At 44.1% G+C, this 26,418-nt stretch overlaps 1 protein-coding gene across 4 annotated transcripts in view; it reads right to left on the reverse strand.

Annotated features, from left to right (window-relative positions):
- Positions 1-8,488: 8,488 nt before the first annotated feature.
- The window catches only part of LOC117407795 (butyrophilin subfamily 1 member A1-like), a 345,211-nt gene continuing 327,281 nt past the window's right edge, over positions 8,489-26,418 (reverse strand). For all 4 annotated transcript variants that reach the window (XM_059011807.1, XM_059011806.1, XM_059011810.1 and 1 more), the window contains 4 exons: positions 21,835-21,864; positions 21,668-21,694; positions 20,652-21,236; positions 8,489-9,820 (listed from right to left, as the gene is read on the reverse strand). In XM_059011807.1, the coding sequence (XP_058867790.1) occupies positions 9,267-9,820; positions 20,652-21,236; positions 21,668-21,694; positions 21,835-21,864 (1,196 nt within the window). In that variant the 3' untranslated portion in view covers positions 8,489-9,266. The remainder of the gene's footprint in view (positions 9,821-20,651; positions 21,237-21,667; positions 21,695-21,834; positions 21,865-26,418) is intronic.

Genomic DNA, 26,418 nt, shown 5'->3' on the forward strand with positions numbered 1-26,418 from the left:
ATTAGAAATACTGGCTGAAGATCTGTCCATTTGATTGTTAACACACACATTCATGTCTGTGCCCACTATTAACTCTCCCAGTGATAGCAATTCATTTGTGAGCCAAGGAAAAAATGCAGGCTCATATACTGAAGGCACGTAGATCGATGCAAAACCAATTTTTTCGCTATTCACATTAGCACAGCAGAAAAGTGTACCTGTTTGATCAGAATTAATCATATTCATCATCATATTGATAGATATATCCATGTTGCGTTTCATGAAGATTGAATCTCCCTTTGTTTTTGATCCGTCCACATTGAAATACACAGCTCTGCAGGCTGTAGAGCGGTGCAGAAATCAAGCGTAACATTTACTCATCTGGAATTGAGTCCTCTTGAAGGGTGGGGGGTAGACCAAAGACTACTTCAACAGGAGACTCAAATGACAGTTTTCCCCCTCATAAGAAACCTTCAATATTGCCAGGTAGATTACGAAAGCATCCATTCATCTCTGGCAAAGCTTAGCTCTGACCTGTGTGAAAGCCTTGCTCTTGTTAGCGATAGTGGATGTAATGACCCTCCACTTGTATAGGTTGTGATTTCTGAGATCCCTGCAGAATAGCTTGGTGATCCAAATAGCAAAGTAACTTAAATATTAGTGCATGTGGTTTGTTAGAGCCATGTGTTGAGCTTTTAAACACGCAGTGTGGGGGGGGAATCTGGGGAACTTTTACGAGAAGCCATCAGGCAAAACGGGGAACGAACAAAAAAAGGAACATTTTGTGAAATAAGTATGATATAAACAGAACAGCGGGGTATTAGCAGGAGGGTGAATGATATAAACAGAACAGCGGGGTATTAGCAGGAGGGTGAATGATATAAACAGAACAGCGGGGTATTAGCAGGAGGGTGAATGATATAAACAGAACAGCGGGGTATTAGCAGGAGGGTGAATGACATAAACAGAACAGCGGGGTATTAGCAGGAGGGTGAATGATATAAACAGAACAGCGGGGTATTAGCAGGAGGGTGAATGATATAAACAGAACAGCGGGGTATTAGCAGGAGGGTGAATGATATAAACAGAACAGCGGGGTATTAGCAGGAGGGTGAATGATATAAACAGAACAGCGGGGTATTAGCAGGAGGGTGAATGATATAAACAGAACAGCGGGGTATTAGCAGGAGGGTGAATGATATAAACAGAACAGCGGGGTATTAGCAGGAGGGTGAATGATATAAACAGAACAGCGGGGTATTAGCAGGAGGGTGAATGATATAAACAGAACAGCGGGGTATTAGCAGGAGAGTTAATGATATAAACAGAACAGCGGGGTATTAGCAGGAGGGTGAATGATATAAACAGAACAGCGGGGTTTTAGCAGGAGGGATAATGATAACAGAATAACAGGGTATTAGCAGGAGGGTTAATGATGACAGAATAGCGGGGTATTAGCAGGAGGGTTAATGAAGTGCGGTCAACTCGCATGAGTGTCACCGGAAGACCACCTTCAGTTGTACAGTTTTGTATGTACATGATATACAGTATCTCTATATACACACATTTATTTTCAACTATTTGCTTATTTCATTTTTTACTGTTTTTTGAGGTTGCGCTTTATGTAATATGTCTGTATATAAACACATTTCTGTTCAAATGTCCGTTTATTTACAATGTTTTGGTTGTGTAGATGCTTTATATGACGTTCCTGAATAAACTATGACTTATAGTCAATTGTTTGTCCTTTCATTATAATATTTATGTTGTTTTTAATACGCTGTCAAATTGTCCAGTCATGGTTGTTCTTGGTATGTGTATAAACACAGTCATTCTCGCGTTAAAATGCTGATAGCTAGCGGAGTGAAAGATTAATAGACTGAGACAGGATATTATTCTCAGAAATTCCCAGCCGAGGACCGGAAGACATTTTAGAAAAATACATTTTTATTTGTATTTAAAAATATTTCAAAACATATTGACATATATTTTAACTTAAATTGAGATATATTTATTTTTAAATATATCTCATTTTTAAATATATATTTATTTTTAAATATATCTCTTTGAAATCTATTCTGATTGATGTAAGGTATTACCCTGTAACAGACAAGAGGAATAAGAACCTCTCTAGATAAATATTAGCCTTTAGGTGTAATTCGGGGGATGACGTAGAGGGCTCTTTCCCTCTTTGTGCTGCTTTTTTTCTTATCCTATATCCTTTTCTTTAGCCAGTCTTACCTTCCCTCCGTGGCGACCTGCGAGGTATGACACAGGCCCAGTTTTTGGGATGGAACCGCATAACAGACTCACGTTTTGATTGGTCCATGTCTGCCACATGAATATGTCGTCACACGAGTGGAAAAGCGTGCAGGCATTTTTAACATTGTGACCAGAGAGAGAGAGAGAGTGATCTGCTTTCCACAACCTTTCCATTAAAATATAATGTGGTATTACGCTGTACTGATATAACAAACTATATTACTTTATATGAATTATCATGTTATGCACGAATGTAAGAATTGGCTTTCTGTGGTGGTGTACTTTTTTCTTTCAAGTAGTTTTAATATAAAATGTATACACTATTGCAGTTTTGTTAGAGGATACATTAGTTTATCTCTAATGTAATCACAGTTTTACATAAAGACTGTCCCTGTTTTCATTTACGTCCCAAATTCTGGGCCGATTTGTATTTTTGAATTCAGCCCAGTTTTGGGGACTCAGCTGACAGCCGAGTTTCGAAGTCATCCATGCAGTTTACCATAAACTGGATCGTGAATTCATTTGAGAGTAACCCTTAGTACATGAATCAAAGTGAATGTATTTTTTACTCTCCCCAGAAATCTTTCTTTTTTTAATGAAAAAACAAATAAAATGTAAATGTTAAAAAAAACATATTTCTTATTGCATGAAGAAACTACATCTCGATCTCTCTCTCTTTCTGATTGCAATGTTAAAAATGCCTGCAAGCTTTTCCGCTCGTGTGACGACATATTCATGTGACAGACATGGACCAATCAAAACGCGAGACTGTAATGCGGTTCCATCGCCAAAACCGGGCCTGTGTCATACCTCTGTTTATGGCAGCGCGCTGAGCTGCCTCTCCGCACACTGCGCGCCGTTTTGAAGCGCTGTGTTTAAGATATTTTCATGTTTGAACTCCTGGCTCCCTGTTAAAAATGCAGTCTGTCCTGCCATCAGTTCCCCTGCATCCTGATAAAACGGGCACAACATGGAGTTTTTTTTATATTTTTTTAACGCTGTCAAACTGAAGCCAGGGGAAATCTTTTATCCACTGTCGGTTGATAATTCAGTGAAACTGGCGGGTATGGGATTTGTAGTTTTTAATGTGTAATTAACAGTGGACACCAATAAACTACATTCCCAGAGTGCATTATGATTGAGCTTTGAGTTTAGATCCGACTTTGAGGGTTTTTTTCTCTCTTTTGTTTTATACTTTTCAGCTGAAAAAATAAATCTTGTTTATTGTTTATAGTCATCCTTTAGGGATTTCTAGTCACATCCGTGCGCCTAAATTAAAATGTACGTTCACACAAGCATTGTGTTCGTCTCTCATGTGCAGAAACCGGACCCATGAAAACTATAACGAGTAGATCTATCGACGTTTGAATCAGACACAAGAACGAAATATCTACAAATATCTATTCTTCCGAGTATACCGGTAGATCATTACTATAAGGTTCAGGCTACACTCCCGATAGCTCTAGACGCATGCTCGGAACATTTTACATTCCTTAGAGAAAAGAATATTTATCAGATATGACTGTCGCTCTCGATCCTCTTCAAAATGTCCGCCCAGCAAGCTCTCTCCTTCCCGCTGCACCCAGCCAGCCAATCAGAGCTCCCCTCTTTTTACACAGCTAGCCAATCGGAGCTCACCAATCGGATACAGTCACTCTAATAAGCACATGTACTGCCCTGACTCATGAGTAAATCCTTTACCAGCTTTGAAAAACGAAACTGTGCGATTGTAGTAGGGTCTTATTATTATTATTATTATTATTATTATTATTATTATTATTATTATTATTATTATTATTATTCTTATTCACGTGTGGATTGTGTTTCTCATATTATTATTTGATGAATGTGTATTGTGTGTGTGTGTGTATTGATTTATTTATATAAATGTGTGTTTTGTTGTACACCTCTTTATTATTATTTCTCATCTCGAGTGTGGTTTGATGGATTTGCTTCACTGGACCCCCCTAAACTACTTTCTCTCTTGCCTCTATGGAACTATACGAGCGAAACTCCGATTGGCTGAAGGACTGTCTGCCCAATGCACGCCCCCCCTGTTGCTTAGCAACCGCGTCTCCCGTTCCACGGCTCTGCTTGCCAGCGGCTCGCTGCTTGATCTCCCCGCCCTGCCAATCATCTCCTGCCTTTATAAATGCGGAGGAATATTGTGAGAGGGAGAGCCGGACTTGTGAAGGAGATTCCGCGCTGCAGACTGGAGCTGGAACGCGGAGAGACTTTATGAAACTGATAGATCCAAGTATTTTATATAAACTGCAATAATATAATCTGTGGTAACTAGTTTAATTAACTTCACTGTAAGAAACTGATAGATTTAGAGTTTGTTTTATTCTATCATCCCTATCTATACTAGACAATTGTTATAGACTGTGAAGTGAAGGTGGCATTGTCATATGGTTTACATTATTGTTAATGTGCTTGAGATTTTTAAAACAATTACAAATAAAAACTTGTAAAGATTATTTTTGGTATATGATTGCTTGGTTTCCCCTGGATAAAAGAGTTTGCGCGGGAACCAACCACTCGAGGTCCTTGTCCTCCATAAACACAAGGTGGCGCAGTCAAATTATTAACATCGATTTAGCAAAGACTGTTCCACTCGTTCTGTCGAATCTCTCCAGAATGTTATTCCTCAAGTCTGTGTGTTAAAGTGAAAGGCAGATTGAAGTTATCTTGATCGTTGATCGCCGATGTGGGCAGACTGGCTCCGACTCCTGGTTCTGTTCTACTTTCTAATTCTTCAGCCCCGTTATCTGGAACAGCAGCGCCGCCTAAACTCTCGCTGACCAGTTGTTCAGGTTCATTAGTTGTTGTCGTTACTTCATTTTTATAGGATTTAAACCCGAAATTTGATAGTCTCAATGTTTTTCAGTGTCCTATTTCTATGTGAATTCTGCATGTATAATGCTTGTGAATGTGAGGAATGCTTGCAGGCTGTTCTCATGTATTATTGCAGGGGAGACTGGACTTGTCCGAGGGGACTGGGGGGTACAAGGTTAAGGTTAGGGTTTAGTTGAAAGTGCAGCGATATAGACTTCTATGTAAAGAAAGATGACTGTTACACAAAAATATGGGGGGGGGGGGGGGGGGACAAATATTCGAAAGGTGAAATATAGGTTCTGAGGGAGTTAATATTTGTTTCCTGGGGGAACAGATATTCTGTGACACCGGTACAAAACAAGTCCTGGACACAAAATCCATCACAAAAATAAACCCTTCTTTACAGATGAGGGTTTTTCACCCTGTCAGTGTCTGTCTGTCTTTCTGTGTGTGTTACTGATTGGTTTATTATTTTTTTCTTCAGATTAACGGATTGGCGTCGACTGGATCTTACGTTCAGAGTGGACAGAAAGACAAGGCTGCCTCCCAGTCTCTCTTCACTGCCAGTTACGTCTAGACCAGTGCGCTCATTAAACTGGGACCAGTAAACCTCACACACTGAGCCACTGCTTTTGCAATCTGAATTTTACATTCCAAAAGATGATTTTTACAAATTAAAAAAAAAAAAAAAATGTGAAGACGTCTTTAAATAGCTTTAAATAAAAATCTACTGTTGGTAAATTAAAGTGTGTGGAAATTCATGATTTTTCTTTTTTCTTTAAGTGATTTATATCTTAACAAAATAATTTGATAAAGATGACCTGCTTGGAAGTTGCATTAGCTCTCAGATGTCCAGTTTGTGAAAGATGTTCTCGCAGACCTGGATTTTACATGATCACTGGATTAAAGGAAGTTCTGTTTCTGTGCCTCGCACTCGGGAAGGCTGCTGGACTCCCCGCCTCACTTCACCTCTGCAGTATCTTCTGGGTCATGTTACTGGCTGACGGCCTGCCAGTCAGCAGGGGGAGCAGCAGCTGATTGGTTAATGACAGGAAAGAAACCAGCGAAGGGGCGGGGACAATTTCATCCTCCAGGTGCACAAGGAAGTGCAATCCTAACTGAAACCATGGCTTGCAAACAGAGATTTCTTTAACCGGGTGTAGCACTGTAGCACATATCACGTTGTAAAATGAAGAGTTTTCGTTCTAGTAAGCTTTTGAAAGCCTGGCTTGTGCAAACAGAGATTACCCCAGGGTAGCACCAGAGGTGTTCAAATGAGAATCCATGTTTTGCGGCAACATCTTTCAAAAGCTGCACATGTGAGAGCTGTGGAGCGAATGGAAGTGATGCACCGCTAACACTGAGGGAATTCTGTCTTGAGCTGCAGTAGAATTATTTTAATAAGAACTGAAACTGGTTTCAGTGGTCTGTGTAACCCTCATCATAGAAACTAAAATAAAATCAAAAACAACAGGAACAAATGGATTATATTTTGAGGTTTTTTTTTTGTAAAATCTCCCAGATGTTTTAAATACAAGGTGAACATATTTTCCATGTATGCTGAATAAAAATGACAATTAAAACACATCTGAACAGAATCTGTTCTGTTTCTTTAAGTATTTCTAAATCAGACTGGAAGTAACTGTGCTTTGAGGAGGAGGTGGGGATATGTAAACTAACTGGAGTGTGTACAGGGCCTGCAATCCTCCGCAGATCCCCACTCTGAGTTTCAAACAAAGTAGAGATATCATCCATTACTATTAAACAGGCAAGCTTAGACATACTAAAAAAATCCCCTCTTACCAGCAGTGTGGATCTGTAGTACAGACCCAGCTGTCTCCCTCTCCCCCTCCCCTCTCTCCTCAGTGGTGTGGATCTGTAGTACAGTCCCAGCTGTCTCCCCCTCCCTCCCTCTCCCCCTCCCCTCTCTCACCAGCGGTGTGGATCTGTAGTACAGCCCCAGCTGTCTCCCCCTCCCTCCCTCTCCCCCTCCCCTCTCTCACCAGCAGTGTGGATCTGTAGTACAGTCCCAGCTGTCTCCCCCTCCCTCCCTCTCCCCCTCCCCTCTCTCACCAGCGGTGTGGATCTGTAGTACAGTCCCAGCTGTCTCCCCCTCCCTCCCTCTCCCCCTCCCTTCTCTCACCAGCGGTGTGGATCTGTAGTACAGCCCCAGCTGTCTCCCCCTCCCTCCCTCTCACCCTCCCCTCTCTCACCATCTGTGGATCTGTAGTACAGCCCCAGCTGTCTCCCCCTCCCTCCCTCTCCCCAACGGTGTGGATCTGTAGTACAGCCCCAACTCCTCCCCCTCCCCTCTCTCCCCAGCAGTGTGGATCTGTAGTACAGCCCCAGCTGTCTCCCCCCTCCCTCCCTCTCCCCTCCCCACTCTCACCAGCGGTGTGGATCTGTAGTACAGCCCCAGCTGTCTCCCCCCTCCCTCTCCCCTCCCCTCTCTCACCAGCGGTGTGGATCTGTATACAGCCCCAGCTGTCTCCCCCTCCCTTCTCTCCCCAGCGGTGTGGATCTGTAGTACAGCCCCAGCTGTCTCCACCTCCCTCTCTCACCAGCGGTGTGGCTCCGTAGTACAGCAGTTTCTCCACCATCTCTGGATCGTTGGCCGACACGGCTACATGCATCGGAGTCCTCGTGTTGTAGTCGGCCTCTTCCAGGTTCGTTCCCGACAGGAACCCCCCGTGTAGCAGCGGGAAGTCCTTCATGGATACTAAACTGGAGGGGGCGTGGCCAGAACACAGGGTCAAACTGAGGGCACTTAGACTAGAACAGTGTGTGGAGATTGCTGACTATAGCAACTTGACTAGAGCACAGTGTTTGATTGCTGACTATAGCAGCTAGACTAAAGCACAGTGTTTGACTATAGCAGCTAGACTAGAGCACAGTGTTTGATTGACTATAGCAGCTAGACTAGAGCACAGTGTTTGATTGACTATAGCAGCTAGACTAGAGCACAGTGTTTGATTGACTATAGCAGCTAGACTAGAGCACAGTGTCTCTGTGAAGAATCTGCTCATGAACCCACCAGGCTTGTTATTGTTGAGAGTTATGTGTGAAGAATCACAATTAAAATGTCCAGTTTAAGGATACAATTCATTCATATGTGTAATAGTCTAATTTAATCAGCACTCTGCTGTCATGAATGTCTTTCTTTTTACGAGTTCAAGATTGCCGAGGTAAACAATTGAGCAGTAAATCACACAACACCGTGATATCTTTTATACATTTTATCACAAAAGATAGAAAAGAGATGCGATTCAAAAACAGAAAAGAAGATGCATATCAAAATAGCAGAAATCAGTTCACTAAGTTTAGCAATGAATAATATTCAGGGAACATCTCAGCTTCAGTGTAAATATTGATTACATGGAAAATAATGCATTCATCTATTGTCTAGAAAGTCTTTTATCATTATTTATTTATTAGCAGACACCCTTATCCAGGGAGACTTACAGCTGTTACAAAATATCACAGTACAAAATTAGAGGGGGCATGAAGGAGAGAGGGAGAGGGAGGAGAGAAGAGAGGGAGAGGAGAGAGGGAGAGGGAAGGGTGGAGCGAGGGAAAGTAGAGAGGATAGAGGAGAGAGTGAGGGTGGAGAGGGAGAGTAGAGAAGGCAGGGTGGAGAGAGGGAGAGTAGAGAGGATGGAGGAGAGAGGGAGAGTAGAGAAGGCAGGGAGGAGAGAGGGAGAGTAGAGAAGGCAGGGTGGTGAGAGGGAGAGTAGAGAGGATGGAGGAGAGAGGGAGAGTAGAGAGGATGGAGGAGAGAGGGAGAGTAGAGAAGGCAGGGTGGAGAGAGGGAGAGTAGAGAGGATGGAGGAGAGAGGGAGAGTAGAGAAGGCAGGGTGGAGAGGGACAGTGGGAAAGGGAGGGGATTAACATATCAGAGGGAAGGGAAATAGTGAGGAGAGCCATAGGGGAGGCAGAGAGGAGAGCAGAAGAGGAGAGAAAGAGGGATCTGGAGATGGAGAGGTGGAGGGGAAACAGATGGAGACAGGAAGGGAAGAGTAGGAAAGCGGGTGTAGAGAAATAAAGAGGAGGGGCTCAGGGTAAGAGGGTGGAAGAGAGAGGATTTCTTCTCATCAGCCCAGAAGAGTGCAGAGAGAGTGTCAGTGAAAGTGAAGAGGAGATTGTCTGAGCTGTTTGAATAGTTTCCTGGTTCAGACAGCAATGTGTGTTTAATCTGCAGCGCTGACAGGGTCAGGGTCAGGGGACTCCAGCACAAGGTCTGTATTCTCATCCACAGTACAGAAGAATGGATAGAGTTTCTCATTGGGATTGAACTCCATGTCAGTGAAAGTGTAGATGTGAGATCTGGTCTCCACATTGTAAAAGGAGAGCTGCCCTTCCTCATAATCCAGATACACCCCCAGCTTCTGGGGCTTCAGGCTCCGGGGGAGGGGGGTCTGGGGGTTAGTGTGAGCAGTGAACTCACCTCCACTCCACCACGTCACAGTCCAGTAACCCTGCTGGGGGGTCATGCTGATCCTCCCCTTCCTCTCGGCAGACTCTCTGCTGACTCCTAATCTCCACAGTGTATTCCCCCCCACCTGCACCTGCCAGTAGTGTCTCCCCGAGGTGAAGCTCTCCCTGCCCAGCACACAGGGCCTGTAATTAAATCTCTCTGGAGTGTCAGGGAGATCCTGCCATGTCTCTCCCCATCTCACTCGTTTCCCTTCCGCAGACAGGGTGAGCCGGGGGTGTGCTGTATCAGGGTCCAGAGTCACATCAACTGTGGAGCAGAGAGGAGACATTATTATTATTATTATTATTATTATTATTATTATTATTATTATTATTATTATTAGCAGTAGTAATAAATGTATTATTATTACTAGCAGTATTATTAGTATTATTAAGAGGGTATGAAGGAGCAAGGGTATGAAGGTATGAAGATCAATTAAAATGAACCTTAAAATAATAATATTTACTAGATATAAATATTAACTAAACCCCGAGATCACCTCGTACAGTAAAGTCTCTTAAATGGACAGGCTGAACTCAAGCTGCAGTTTGGAATTGCAGTTGGAATTGTAGCAGTGTTCTGTTGTCATGGAACCCGCAGTGAACGCAATGAGCCGTGAGATACACCAGGGGTTCCGCACTCCTTGGGAAAATGTCAAATTAAAAACATTTGATATGTTTAAACTTGTAACACTATAAATAAACCCAATCTAATCTGTCCTTTATTCATCTGAATACATATTGTGAAAGATGGAAATCACATAGAATATGCACTGAGGGAAATTAATTTAGTAAATAAAATAAATTGCAGAAACTAAACAGAGCCAGTAATTAATAAAATAGCAGCTTATCCAAACATTTTAATAAATCAGTTACCGGTATGTAACGAGATGTATGAGTTTGATTCATAACTTTATTCAGTTAATATTGAAACACACATCAGAGTACTCAATGTTTTAAATGTTAATAGCTAATTAGTCACAAAAACGTATTAATCAGAGACATCAATTGAATTTTTAAATGAATGTTCTCAAGTACAGGAGTTAGTATGAAAACGTTTCTTCAAAAGAACAAACCCATTCCAGCTCCTCAAAGCTGAGCCCGCGGTACAAACCCATTCCAGCTCCTCAAAGCTGAGCCCGCGGTACAAACCCATTCCAGCTCCTCAAAGCTGAGCCCGCGTTACAAACCCATTCCAGCTCCTCAAAGCTGAGCCCGCGGTACAAACCCATTCCAGCTCCTCAAAGCTGAGCCCGCGGTACAAACCCATTCCAGCTCCTCAAAGCTGAGCCCGCGGTACAAACCCATTCAAACTCCTGCAGCTGCCTGTTGTGTTCTTTATACTTTGCAAAACGTGTTCTTTGGAAGCGGACTCGACATATTGTAATTTTATTAATACTGAACACACTGTTTACATCTGAAGCAGAGCGATCACATGACCTTAACATCCCGCCTACAGGAAGGCAATCTGGTAGCTCTGACTTGTGAATTTCTGCTTTGATCGACAGTCCGACAACACTGCCACGCCACAGAAAAAAAAAAAAAAAAAAATACACGCAACGTCATTGCCCCCGCTGCCCACCCGGGACTGTGTCACGGTGCACCTTCACACTGCTTCTCAAAGAAGAAGCTGCCTGTGGAACGTGACGTCAGATTGAGCGGACACGCACGCACAGTGGAGAGCTGTGGATTTGTTTTGAGAATGGATCCCGAGGTCGGACTGTCCGAAACGATAAAGTACCAAAAGATTTCACACAAATACACAAATATGGGTTTGTGTTTCACATGCTGCTGACTGCAAATACAAACCGAATAATTTCATTTAATATTATTAAAGTTAGATTAACTACTACTAATAATAACTTTAAAAAGTTACAGATAGTATTTAAAAAATGTCAGTAAACACGTCAGAAAAATAGATTTAAAGCAGGCCTATTAAAAACAAAATCTAAACGAAACATTAAAGAGATTTTTCTGTACAGCTTGTTTTTATACATGCAATGTTAATAAATGGGATTTTTTAAAATGACCGAATTGAATGTGATTTTCAGATACTTTGCACATTTCCAATATACGGAGCTTATTTCTTTATTTATTTATTTTCTGTTAAGGACTGGTTTATAAAGTAACCACAAAATAATATGCGCGATTACTGATCACTTTATTCATTAGAGAAAATGATAATGCTTTATATTACGTGGCAAAAATTAATATTAAATTGATATTAAATGAAATATTAAATTGCATATTAAATTTACGTTCAATTATTCCTTGTTACTTTCCATTGACATTCAAGTCAGATTAACTGTATTTTCAATAAGGGGAAATTATTACATATTTTCAATGGTAACAAAACGTGATATAAATGGACGTGACGTGCCATTACATTTTCAATCGACATTTGGGTAACATTTAGCAAGAAACCAGCTATTGCACATTTATTAAAGATTAATTTAACATTCATTTAATATCAATTGCATATCTATTTAATATCAATTGCATATCTATCGCATATCTATTTAAGATTAATTTGTCACACAATGTAAAGCGTTACTGATAAATACATGGAACCCAATTAATGAAGCAGCAGCAGACCTTGCAGTTCACACACTGTAAGGTTTGATTTGTCTCTGTTTGAAATGATCCCTGTCAGCGTTAAACAATTTAAACGAGAAATACTTTCCAGAAGACAAGTCTCTGAATTCAACACATCGGCGCCGGTCGCTGCAGGTCTGTGACCAAGAACTGCGTCCATTAAGACATCAGATTTACTTTTTTTGCGGTCTGACGCTTTTATTGTTATGATCGTTTTTTTTTTTTTTTTTTTAATCCTGTTTTATTATTATTTTTTTTCACAACACTGTTTCGCGCTGCGGTTTAGTCCCATATTTCTCAATCCCTGTGAAATCTTTTGGTAGACTCTATCGTTTCAGGCAGTACGAGTTAACCCCGCCCCCAGCCTTGCTCAGCACCGAGCCAGTACCAGATATCTCACGAGGCCAGAGTTTCACGGTTCCGGCTCGGCTCGACAAAATGACCCGTGTGAAACTAGCCGTACCGCGAGGGCTCGGCTCGGCTCTGGTGTGCTCGTGTGAAAAGGATATTGGAGAGCCCTGCAGCTACTGAACCGAACCAGCCTGGGGAGCCCCCGACACATCGCCATGCATACCGGCACCAATGCCCTGGGCCAGAGCGGAGACGTGGCCAAAGCAGTGAGGAAGGTGGCAGAGAGAGCCACGCAGGAGTTCAGACTCCAGAGTTGTCATTTCCACAGAGCAGACACCCCCCCACACATCACCAGTAATATCAACGCTGAGATCGTCCGGGGCTGTGCTCTGATGCCCAGCGACCACCTGGCACACCCCCCCACACTGAGCCCCTGGCAGCTGTACGACAGAGTGCACCTCAACCAGGAAGGCATCCGGGTCTCTGGCCGCAGCCCAGGCAGCCCCCCCCCCCCAGCGCAGCATACAACCAGTGAGGAGACCCCCTGGAGCCACAGGACACACTCCAGTGAGGAGACCCCCTGGAGCCACAGGACACACACCTGCGAGGGGCCATCCCATCCCTCACCCACACAGCACAGCACGACCCAACACTACCTGAGCCATTGCAACCCAGAGCAGCACAGCCCAGCCAGGACCAGCCAGACCCAGAGCCCTTCCGCGCACCAACCAGCCGCAGCACCAGCTCAGCTACACTGGAGCCCTCGCTCAGCCAGACCCCCTGCCACCACTGAGCTGGGTGAGATAAAACAGCTCCTCAACACCCTCTGCTCAAGACTGCTGGACTGAGGGACCCGCAGCACTCGGGTAGGACACAGGAAACCCTAGTTTACCTGGGAAAATACCAGAAACGAATGTGATATGAATATGAAGAAAAACAATGTGTGTGTGTGTGTGTGTGTGTGTGTGTGTGTATGTGTGTGTGTGTGTGTGTATCAGACACAGTATCACTGCATAGACACATCTACATATTTAATTAATGTTGTAATTTGCATTTGGTTTTAGTATAAAAATAATAGAAATTTTAAAAGAAAAAAAGAGAAAAGCTGAGATCTCCTTCAATCAGCTGCTGAACATCCAGGGTCTGTACTCCTCGGTCTTCAGGCTGAAGAGCACAGACCCTGAGTTTGTTCTCAATGTAAATAATATTGATATTATGATCCTATTAGAGACGTGGTGCCATGCAGATGTGCCACTCACTGTTCCTCAGGCTACAGGGAGATCATAGTGCCCTCCCTGAAACACAGCACAGTCACACACGGCAGGGACTCGGGGGGGAATACTAGTGTGGCACAGAGGGGAGCTCGGCCAATCCATTGGCTCAATTAAACAAGGACAGACACACACACGGCTCAAAATAAACAAAAACGCAGTCCAAGGTGAAACTGACCTTTACCTGTGTGCAGCCTACACCCCTCCCTCTGAATCCCCAAACTACAATGAGGAATATTTTCATACCCTCCACACAGAGATCAGCCATTTCCAGACCCAGGGAAATGTGCTGCTCTGTGGGGATTTCAACACCAGAACAGGAACAGAGCCTGACTGTAGAAGCACACAAGGTAACAGCCATGTATTTGGACAAACCCCTCTGTACCTCACACCTACCTCAATCCACAGAAACAACCCTGATTGTATTGTGAACACAAATAGAAGGCAGTTAGTGCATCTCTGCCAAGCCTGGGGTCTGTACATCATTGACCTCTCTCTGACCTCTCCTCCCTGCTCCAGGGTCACAAACCCACCACGTGTGCCCTGGACCTCCTCCCCACTCACCTCTTTCAAGCTGCTGCTCCTGCTCTACTTCCCTTAACCCTTTGCGGTCCATTGTCGGACTGGGTCCGACATTGCAATTATTCCTCACAGGTCCTTTGTCGGACTGGGTCCGACATCATTATAGCAACGCAATAAACGGGTGTTTAGTCGTTTTTTCTCCGGAAAAAGCCGAGAAAACCATTCAATTGCCGAGTGGTAGCGACAGGAGCCGAGACAAGTCGGAAAAAAAAAAAAAAAAAAAAAAAAAGGCGTATTTCATGAATAGTCATACATGGTATCAGGTATCAGATAATGGGCGTCCATAATAAACAAGCTGGCTAAGTGCGTCAGCGCACTGAGACTATCATGGACATTTGCAGAGCTTTTTTCAGATGTTATAGTAATAAAATAATGACTTTGATCGCATTATTGAGGAGTTTGGTGATAAAACGAGTGATCTGGAGATGATCGATCGGTATGTACGACTATTATTATTATTATTATTTATTTCTTACACAGCTGAACGCTATAGCAAACAAAAGGCTGGGGAGGGGCTGGAGATGCCTAGTGTGTGCTTTGTTGATATGCAGGGCCATTTAAACCCGTTTGACTGTGAAAAAAAATACTTTTAAACAGCGCGTATAAAATTAACTGCGCGTGTGAAAATTAATTATTCCTGGCGTGCCTGACGCGCGATTAATAAATGGACCGCAAAGGGTTAATCTCCTCCCTTCTCAACACCTCTCTACTTTCTGGTCTCTTTCCCTCTGCCTTCAAAAAAGCCTCTATCACTCCCCTCCTCAAAAAACCTACCCTCGACCCCACCTCCCTCCAGAGCTACCGTCCTGTCTCCCTCCTACCCTTCCTCTCCAAAACCAACTCACTTAAGTCTGCCCGAGCTGCCTCTCTCTCCTGTCCTAATTCTCCTCGACCTCTCTGCTGCCTTTGACACTGTTGATCACTCTATTCTACTATCATCTCTCGCTGACCTGGGGATCTCTGGCACTGCTCTGGCCTGGTTCTCCTCCTACCTCTCCAACCGCAGTTACCAGGTAACCTGGCGTGGAGCAACCTCCACACCTCACCCTCTCTTAACTGGAGTCCCCCAAGGGTCAGTCTTGGGTCCTCTCCTGTTCTCTCTCTACACCCGCTCCCTGGGCCCCCTCATCGCATCCTATGGTTTCTCATACCATTTCTATGCTGATGATGCTCAGATTTTCCTCTCCTTCCCCACCTCTGACTCCACCATCTCCTCCCGTATCTCTACCTGTATGTCTGCTATTTCCTCCTGGATGCACTCACATCACCTCAAACTCAACCTCTCTAAATCTGACCTCCTTTTCTTTCCCTCCTCCTCCCCCTCTTCTGATCTCTCTATCTCTGTTCCTCTGGAATCTACCACACTCACTCCCTCTTCCTCCGCTAAGAACCTCGAAGTCACCCTGGACCCCTGCCTCTCTTATTCCCAGGACATCTCCACTCTGGCACGCACTTGCCGATTCTTCCTGAGCAACATCCGAAGAATCCGACCCTTCCTCACCAACTACGCCACCCAGCTCCTGGTCCAGGCCTTGGTACTCTCCCGCCTAGACTACTGCAACTCCCTCCTGGCTGGCCTCCCTGCGTCCGCCACCCGTCTGCTCCAGCTTTTCCAGAACTCTGCTGCCCGCCTGGTGTTCTCTCTGCCTCACTTCTCCCACGCAACTCCACTACTCCGCTCACTCCACTGACTCCCGATCACCGCTCGCATCCAGTTCAAGACTCTTGTACTAGCCTACAGATGCCATGACCAGACTGCACCCAGCTACCTCCAGACCCTCATCTCTCCCTACACACCCACTCGACCTCTCCGCTCCGCCTGCACTAGAAGATTGGCTCTACCTCCGCTACGCTCCCCTGCCTCCAGAGCCCGCTCCTTCTCCACCCTCGCTCCGCAGTGGTGGAATGACTTACCTACAGATGTCAGGACTGCCCAGTCCCTGACCACATTCCGGCGCCTCCTTAAGACTCACCACTTCAGACAGCACCTGTAGAACTCCTCTGTTTTTCCCCTGGGACACTATCACCCTTCCTTAAATGCGCTTTATTTGCTCTTATCTGCCCCCTATTTTACTGCATTTAATCCTGTACTTCAGAGTACTGTAATCTGCCAAGTGTTTAATCTGTAGTATTTTGTAGTTAGTCATAGCCTGATGTAACTGTCACTGTTATCTGCTGTATTATTGAATTGTATTTTGTCATACTTGTACTTGCTTGAACCAAAGTCATTGTACTTATCTTGCTCTTATTGTATTATTACTTGTACTGTAACACTTGAAATGTATTTGCTTACAATTGTAAGTCGCCCTGGATAAGGGCGTCTGCTAAGAAATAAATAATAATAATAATAATAATAATAATAATAATAATAATAATAATAATAATAATAATAATAATAATAATGGCAGGATCAGAGGGGACTCTTTAGGTAGATTCACATACTGCTCAGCTCTTGGGACTAGCGTAGTTGATTACGCCATCACTGACCTGGACACCTCCTTTATTAATGCATTCACTGTCAGGCCACAAACACCTCTGTCAGACCACAGTCAAATTACTGTGTTCCTACAAAGAACAGCACAGCCCAGTAACACACTAATATAGCCATGCAAGCTGTACCATCTGAACCATACTTATAAATGGGCTCCAAACAGCACAGAGGAATTCGATAAAGCAACTGGCTCTCCTGAAATCACTAAACTTACTGACACCTTCCAAATTATTATATTTGTTAGAATTATTATTAATATAATAATTATGATCATTGTTATTATTTTTGTCGTTATTGTAAATATATTGTTCATATGATATGTAATGTAATTGCTTTGGCAATACTGCTGATGTCTGTCATTCAAATAAAGCACCTTTGAATTCAATTGAATTGAGAAGATAGGGAGGGAGAGAGGGGAGGAGACAGAGGGGAGTGGAGAGAGAGAGGAGAGGGAGGGAGGGAGAGAGAGGAGAGGGAGGGAGAGAGAGGAGAGGGAGGGAGAGGAGAGGGAGGGAGGGAGAGGAGAGAGATGGGAGCAGAGAGAGGGGAGAGGATAGGAGAGAGGAGAGGGGAGAGGGTGGCAGAGGGAGGAGAAAGAAGGGAGGAGAGCAGAGATGTGGAAGAGAGAGGCAAGAGGGAGGTAGAGGCTAGAGGAGAGGACGAGAGAGGGGAGAGGACAGAGAGGAGGGGGAGGTAGAGGGGAGAGGATAGAGAGGGGAGAGGAGAGTAGGGAGAGAAGAGAGGGAGGGAGGGGAGGGTATGAGGGAGGGTGAGGAGGGGCATTTGCACATAAACATAATTAGGGCTTCGGATTTCTGTTTTTTCATCCTGAGTTTTCTTATCTCCTTAAGAATTTAAGCAATTCGTGCTTCTTAATCTTACTTTTTCATTGCAAAGCAGAAGCAACTCCTCTTTATTAATGTCAATACAGTCACGCACAGCGATTGTAATAAAGTGTGTCCAGCATAAAATACTGTATTGTTCATTCTAGCTTTAATAAAGAGGAGTCTCTTATTAACATGTCGCGATCTCATTTGCACGTCCTGCTTGTAATGAAAATGAAGGCTTGGCTGATTGAAAAGCCCTTTTAGTTGTTTCACAGAATGAATCAGTTTTACTATGAACACGTTTCTCAGTTGTGATTGAGAGACACAAACTGCTTCACAGGGATCAGATGAATTCTTAAAGCAGAGTAGAAAAGTCGGGTAAAACACTGACAATCAGAAGCCCAGCCTCGAGTATACACTGGGATATGCACCCCCACTGAGGAGAAGAGGAGAGGAGAGGAGAGAAGGATAGAGGGAGGGGTACACTCATGAGAGGAGAGGTGCAGACAGGCTCCAGATTGTGACACTCTTAATAATGTGTATAAAGAATGTCTGTACCAAGTTTCATCACAATCAGATCAGCAGTTCTCTAGATGCATGTCAAAGTGTAACATATGGACCCCTGCAGTGTCTGCATGTGATCTTCACTTCACAGTGAGTTCACAATCTGGGGCATTATAACTAAACACACTTTCTCCTCTCCTTTTCAGTGTTTCCTTTGGGAGGCACATAAGGCTGGCGTTAGCTGAGCTGGGAGTGCACAGAGGTTTAAATGGGGCAGAATGTAAATATAGATGGGGGCAGCAGTGTGGAGTAGTGGTTAGGGCTCTGGATTCTTGACCGGAGGGTCGTGGGTTTAATCCCAGGTGGGGGGACACTGCTGCTGTACCCTTGAGCAAGTTACTTTACCTAGATTGCTCCAGTAAAAACCCAACTGTATAAAATAATTTCTCCTCTCCTTTTCAATATACTGTATACAGTATATTAAAACACGAGACAGAATATATGTTCTAATGTAACAATCAGTCAAACACATCGGATTGACAGTGTTTTCACATTAGCTCTAAACAAGTTCCTGTGATGTTTTGTTTCTGTGTGCCACTGTAAATGTCTCCGTCCTTTAAAAATGAAACGCCCGTCTCAGTGACGTCACATGAATAAACAACCAATCAGGTAGTGAAGTTCAACCCCTCCCCTATCCAACGACATGCGTTAACAAGCTGTACTGCAAAGTATGGTGTCCCAGCAAGTCACAGAAACGAAGTGTGTTTTAATCGTGTTTACCCGATCACGGGCCCAGAATGACACTTCAGTATGATCGTGTTACACCATCACGTCCTTAAAGGGTTAATGGCAGTGTCAGAGACAACAACCCTCTTCTCTGAGTGGACAGCTAAATCGAGATCCCTGCTATCATTGGCTGCTTCAAGTGTCCATTAAAGAAATGACTGATGTTATGAACTCTCTCTATTTTGTTTTATTAAATCTTGAAGTAGCCAATGATAGCGCTGGCAGGGCAGGACTTTTTTAGTGAATTGGAACCCTCCAGCCTAAAGTGAAATATGGGGACTGGTAATTACTTATGATCAGTGATAATAAGCTCAGTTACCCAGAGATCATTGAAAGATCTCAGAGACCATGAGACTCAATAGAAAACCAACAGAAAGGCAGGTATGAGTCACAGCCAGATAATACGCACCCTTGCTGCCTATCTGAAAAATGCTTTCCTGTTAGAAATGCACTGACGGTATGGAAGTCCGCATTTGTTTTTATTGGTGCGCGTGCGTAGCTGCGTACCAGTTATGTGAACCCCTGCCTATCAGCACCCATGACATTTTTATGAACCATTTCAGAATGTTCAATTTAAAACTAAATAGCTGCAAAACTAAAATCTCATCATTGTTATTTTTCAGACTCTTCATAGTGTGTAGAATGATTTGCGATCCTAATAAATATCACTACGCTGTATCAGCATCATGCACATCCCTATTTAAAACAGAACATGTGTGAAGAGTCAGGCAGGTACACATGGAGGTGTGACACAATCCTCACACTGTGTGAAGAGTCAGGCAGGTACACATGGAGGTGTGATACAATCCACACACTGTGTGAAGAGTCAGGCAGGTACACATGGAGGTGTGACACAATCCTCACACTGTGTGAAGAGTCAGGCAGGTACATATGGAGGTGTGACACAATCCTCACGCTGTGTGAAGAGTCAGGCAGGTACACATGGAGGTGTGACACAATCCACACACTGTGTGAAGAGTCAGGCAGGTACACATGGAGGTGTGACACAATCCTCACACTGTGTGAAGAGTCAGGCAGGTACATATGGAGGTGTGACACAATCCTCACACTGTGTGAAGAGTCAGGCAGGTACACATGGAGGTGTGACACAATCCTCACACTGTGTGAAGAGTCAGGCAGGTACACATGGAGGTGTGACACAATCCTCACACTGTGTGAAGAGTCAGGCAGGTACACATGGAGGTGTGACACAATCCTCACGCTGTGTGAAGAGTCAGGCAGTTACACAGCGGGAGTGTGATGCAATCCTCACGCTGTGTTTTGCCATCGCCTTCATTTCTCAGTTAATTTATGTGAATAAAAATATCAAAACAATTGATATAATGTTGCAACGATATCTCTGCAATACGTTTAGCACAGGGGATAGCAATGGTAAGAGTGTGTTTGTTAAAAACACTAAAGGGTGTTCTGTAATAATTTAAAAGCATACATTGCTGTTACTTTAACAACTGCAGACTTTTTATTTTGACATGAACTGATCAATACTATAAAATAATAAAACCTGCATGACCCATGTTGTTATTATTATGAAAAGCAATGGTTAGCTGTGTGTTTGTTGAAAACACTAAAGGGTGTTTGTAACACTTCAAACCAGATAGGAGTTATAGAAATGAATAATAAATCAACAAGCATATCAGCCTCTAGCAAACAAGTAGTAAAGTGAACCAGTACCTGATGCAGCAAGAATCCATTCCCAGACTAGAAGAAAGAAAGAGCTGTCATTCATCTTCCCCGGGGACACCAGTGCAAGGTCTTTGTATTCCAACGACCAGAAGAATGGATAGAGTTTCTCATTGGGATTGAACTCCATGTCAGTGAAAGTGTAGATGTGAAATCTGGTCTCCACATTGTAAAAGGAGAGCCGTCCTTCCTCATAATCCAGATACACCCCCAGCTTCTGGGGCTTCAGGCTCAGGGGGAGGGGGGTCTGGGGGTCAGTGAGAGCAATGAACTCATCTTTATCTTCATCTCCATCCCACCCCACAGTCCAGTAACCCTGCTGGGGGGTCATGCTGAACTCCCCCTTCCTCGGGGCAGACTCTCTGCTGACTCCTAATCTCCAGAATGTATTCTCTCCCACCCCCAGCTCCCAGTAGTGTCTCCCTGAGGTGAAGCCCTCCCTGCCCAGCACACAGCGCCTGTAATCAAATCTCTGAGAATTGTTATAATCCTGCCTTTTCCTTCTCACTTGTTTCTCATCCACAGGCAGGGTGAGCCGGGGGTGTGCTGTATCGAGGTCCAGAGTCAAACTGTCAACTGTGAAGAAGAGAGGAGACAATAATAATAATAATAATAATAATAATAATAATAATAATAATAATAATAATAATAATAATAATAATAATAATGTTATCAATTATATGGCCAGAGGTTAAAGCAAAGTGGCAGCAAAGAGGTTATTTTTACTGGACTCCAGCAAATAAATCAATGATTACAGCCGCCTACCAAGAATTAAGACAGTTTGTTCAAAGTGTTGTGTCTCTATACAGTAGAAATCACATGACTCAGTGTGGCATTCATATGAGGTCAATGCCATGGTCACCAGCACCTTTAGCAAGCAGGGTTTACATGAACCTGCTAACATGAAGTCACTTTTTATTATAGATGTAAACACAGTGAGTGAGACGGGGCTCCTCGCTGTTCTTTTACCCTCCACTGTGACAGGAATCCATTGAAGAGACACATACCTGCTGAGCTGAGGATCCACTTCCATTCTAGAACACAGAAATAAAGAGAGCATTATTTTACAATCACTCCTCCTGTACTTTACAGTTCAGAAGATGTGCAGCACACACTAACCGGCAGGGCTGTGCTGGGGTGAGTCAGGCTGTGGATTTCCACACACGCTACATACCTGATTTAAGGACCTCTCGCTTCACAGACTCTGTGAAAAGAAGAGAGCTGGATTACATTCTGCACAGTGAGGTGTAAAATCTATTGCGCACTATTGTGGAGAGTTGCATGTCAATACAGTAGGGTTGCCAGGGGTGACACAGAAACAAAGTGTTGTTCACCACAATTCCCTTTTCAATAACATTTGTCACAAGGTCTGTGTCACAAAAAAATAAGAGCAACAATGAAGCCGCTCATACAATAGGCAGGCTTGTTCTGACAGCCCCCCACCTCCCCGATAGCCAGCACACATCTCTCCAGAGAAATGAACTCCTCTGTCAGAGCCCTATGGAGTTCAGTGATATCCTCCTCCAGCTCTCTCATCGCCTCGCTAGTGCTCTTTGTAGCATTCATAGTGTACTATTGACAAAACAGTCGGGTCTAAACTTTACTCACGTCCCACCATTGCCTTATTGATAAAAAAGCCCCTTTCTGCCTCTTTTATCGTTCCTAAAATAATTTAAAACATTTTAAAAAATGACTGTCTTTTAAAAGTTTAGTTTAAAATGCCAATAGGAAGAATAAACACATTCAGTAGGGATAATCATATTCAAACTGACCAAACTATGATCAGATAGACCTGCGGGATGAATAGTACATTTAGAAAAATAATTTAAATGATGCTTCAACACATAAAATGTATCTAGTCGAGCTAAACATATATTCCCATGGCTCCCCTTAGCCCAGGTATAGTGCTTAACATCAGGATTCATTACTCTCCACACATCCTCCATATCATGCGCTGTTAAATCACTAACCAGCTCCTTAACTGACCTGGGGTGAGGCTCTGGGCTATTCCTGTCTAGCTGGTCATCAACTGTACAATTAAAATCACCAGTTAATAAAACCACTTCTTCAGTCTGACTCTGGGCTATAACTCCATTGAGAGTCTGAAAAAACAGCACCCTCTCTCTCCCATCGTTTGGTGCATAAATATTAACAAATACTAAATTTCTACCCTCTACAGATACTTGCACTTTCAACAAGCACCCCTTAATGAGCTCACTTACATTGATAGAGTCATTCTTAAACCCCTTCGCAAATAACATGGCAACTCCAGCACTGAAATTCATTCCATGACTAAAAATAACCTCCTGTGACAGGCTGGCTCGCAGTGGTGAGGTGTGGTGACGTCACGGAGCAGGAAGTAACTGAAACCAAAACAATGGATGGGCGGGTGAAGCTGAATGCAACGGCATTCAGCGTATTTAATAAATCAAATAAACAAAATCTAAAGATTTAAACAATGTACAAAACACAAAACAAAAAGGCACGATGGCCAAACAAATGGAAACAAGTATATTTTTAAATATAGCAAATGTTCTTTATCATCTCCTCGTTCGCTCGCTCACTCTCTCTCTCCGCTCTCCCGTACTCTTCTCTCTACACTCCAACCCCGCAGCACGGGCAGCTGCAGGTTCTTATACTCTGGCCGAGGGGTTAACTAGCTGTTAATTATCTTATTACCCCTCGGCCAGAGTCTGCACGCGTTTGGTAAGGATGCATGACTGTCAGCTAGTTAAATAATCAGTAGCTGATCAGTCATGCATCCTCATGGGGTTTTAAATTATAAATAATAAAAGACGCGGCGCTTTTAACTGCGCCGCAAACAAAAATACAAATAATAATACATAGGGGCGGGACACTCCGCCACACCTCCCCTTCCCAATCCTGAATCCTCTCAGATTTATTATTCTCATCTGTATGGGTCTCTTGGAGCATGGCAGCATTAACTTTCTTTTGGTTTAAAAATTCAAACAGAGCTGCTCTCTTTGCACAATCGCTACCTCCACTTATATTTAAAGTTCCTATATTAAGAGTCTGCATTGAAGGGTTGAAAAGAGATGCACTGGAAAGTACAAACAATAGTAAAAACGTACAAAAGAAAAGATGCTTGTGTAGACTTATACATCATTCCTGTTTAGAGAGGCACGAACTTTGCTTATTACATTTTTTAATTGATCTCTTTCTCTTTGCTCCATACCCAATACAGCTGCATTGTGTCTAATTTGCTGCACGGAATTTAATAACAATTTTAAATCAGGGCAGTGCTCAATAACTTGAATCCCTCTTTTCCCTTTAACCAAGCTTTAAAATGCCCGAATGCTTTCAGCACTATACCCCCCTCTCGCTTGCTGACTAGCCGACAGATCAGAGCTAAATGAGGAGTCAGTATCACTGCCCCCGTCTTTGCTAAAATCTCCACCACTGACCTCTGTGCTGTGTGTTTGAGCGCAGTCCATTCTCACAGACAGCTCACTCTCTGATTCATCAGCCTGAATGACCCCAGCCTCAGAAACAAGGCTGCGTTTCGCTGTAATACTGTGTCTGTTTTTAGCCTTTCTTTTCCCTTTGGAGAGTTTAAACTCACCCGCTTCCGTCTCTTTCTCCAACACTAAAACCGCAGCCTCATTCTGTTCTGTGATTCCCTCAATCTGTTCTCTCCCCTCACTACCCTGTCCCTCACCTGACAACGCCACTTCAGGTATCTCTCCAGCCCCGGTCACAATCACAGCTTCTCCAGTCCTCCTGTCTATTTCAGATGGTTCCTGCAACTCACTTTCACCTTCTACCACACCAGACTCAACCAAACCAGGTTGGAGCTCTTCAGTCTCTCGCTCCGCTCTTCTATCTACAGCGCTGTGATCCGAGAGTCCATCAGCCTGGCTCCCCAGGGGCTTCTTCCCTCTCGCTTTCAGTTTCTCCTACAGTCCTCTTGCAGTTCTTCACAATATGCTCTTTACGGCCACATTTAAAACATTTCATTGTTTCAGAAGAAGCAAAAACAATGTATTCGCTACCATCCACCCGTAACCTGAAAGCTACATTTAGCTCTCCATTCAGGTCATTCAGAAGCATATATAACTGTCTTCTGAAAGAAACTACATGCTTTAACTCAGGGGATTTACAACCCAGAGGAATCATTGTAATGCTTGACATTATTTTTCCATGACGGCTTAGCTCTCTCACTATAACTTAGTTTTTTCAGAAAAGGAGAAATATTAGAAATTGTTATTTACCTAGCGGGAGCCGCAAGAGGCAAAACAGACACTCACACTCCGTCAATAACCAATCCTTGCTGAACAATTTCCAAAACTATTGTTTCATTACTCAGGAACACGACACCAAATTTGTTCATACGTGAAGCCGACTTGATATTCTCACACCAGATTACTTTTCCAAGTTCGACCACACATTTCTCAACAGGGACAGACACATTCACAACAATTTTTTAACATTTCTCTGTGTAATATTTTCAAAATTGGGACTTGATCCCCTAGGGACCACCACCACCCCCCCCCTCCCCCCCCCTCCCCCTCCCCCCCCCCCCTCCCCGACTTTGTTCATCACGGCCATTCATTTATAAAAGACCCAACTATTAATCTGTTTCTTTTTACAAAACCATGACATAAGAAATAAAGGATGAAAAGTGAAAAAGGAAAACAAAGCAGACGAGAACCCCTCACTCACTGAGCTCCACACTCTGCACACAAAGAGGAGAACCCCTCACTAACTCTGAGCTCCGAACTCTGCACACGCAGTGGAGAACCCCTAACTCAATCTGAGCTCCGCACTCTGCACACGCAGAGGAGAACCCGTCACTCACTCTGAGCTCCGCACTGCACACGCAGAGGAGAACCCCTCACTCACTCTGAGCTCCACACTCTGCACACGCAGAGGAGAACCCCTCACTCACTCTGAGCTCCGCACTCTGCACACGCAGAGGAGAACCCCTCACTCACTCTGAGCTCCGCACTCTGCACACGCAGAGGAGAACCCCTCACTCACTCTGAGCTCCGCACTCTGCACACGCAGAGGAGAACCCCTCACTCACTCTGAGCTCCGCACTCTGCACACGCAGAGGAGAACCCCTCACTCACTCTGAGCTCCACACTCTGCACACACAGAGGAGAACCCCTCACTCACTCTGAGCTCCGCACTCTGCACACGCAGAGGAGAACCCCTCACTCACTCTGAGCTCCACACTCTGCACACACAGAGGAGAACCCCTCACTCACTCTGAGCTCCGCACACACAGAGGAGAACCCCTCACTCACTGAGCTCCGCACTCTGCACACGCAGAGGAGAACCCCTCACTCACTCTGAGCTCCGCACTCTGCACACGCAGAGGAGAACCCCTCACTCACTCTGAGCTCCACACTCTGCACACACAGAGGAGAACCCCTCACTCACTCTGAGCTCCACACTCTGCACACACAGAGGAGAACCCCTCACTCACTCTGAGCTCCGCACTCTGCACACGCAGAGGAGAACCCTTCACTCACTCTGAGCTCCGCACTCTGCACACGCAGTGGAGAACCCCTCACTCACTCTGAGCTCCGCACTCTGCACACGCAGTGGAGAACCCCTCAGTCACTCTGAGCTCCACACTCTGCACACGCAGAGGAGAACCCCTCACTCACTCTGAGCTCCGCACACACAGAGGAGAACCCCTCACTCACTGAGCTCCGCACTCTGCACACGCAGAGGAGAACCCCTCACTCACTCTGAGCTCCACACTCTGCACACACAGAGGAGAACCCCT

This window comes from Acipenser ruthenus, chromosome 43 (assembly GCF_902713425.1).
Source record: "Acipenser ruthenus chromosome 43, fAciRut3.2 maternal haplotype, whole genome shotgun sequence".
Taxonomy (NCBI): domain Eukaryota; kingdom Metazoa; phylum Chordata; class Actinopteri; order Acipenseriformes; family Acipenseridae; genus Acipenser; species Acipenser ruthenus.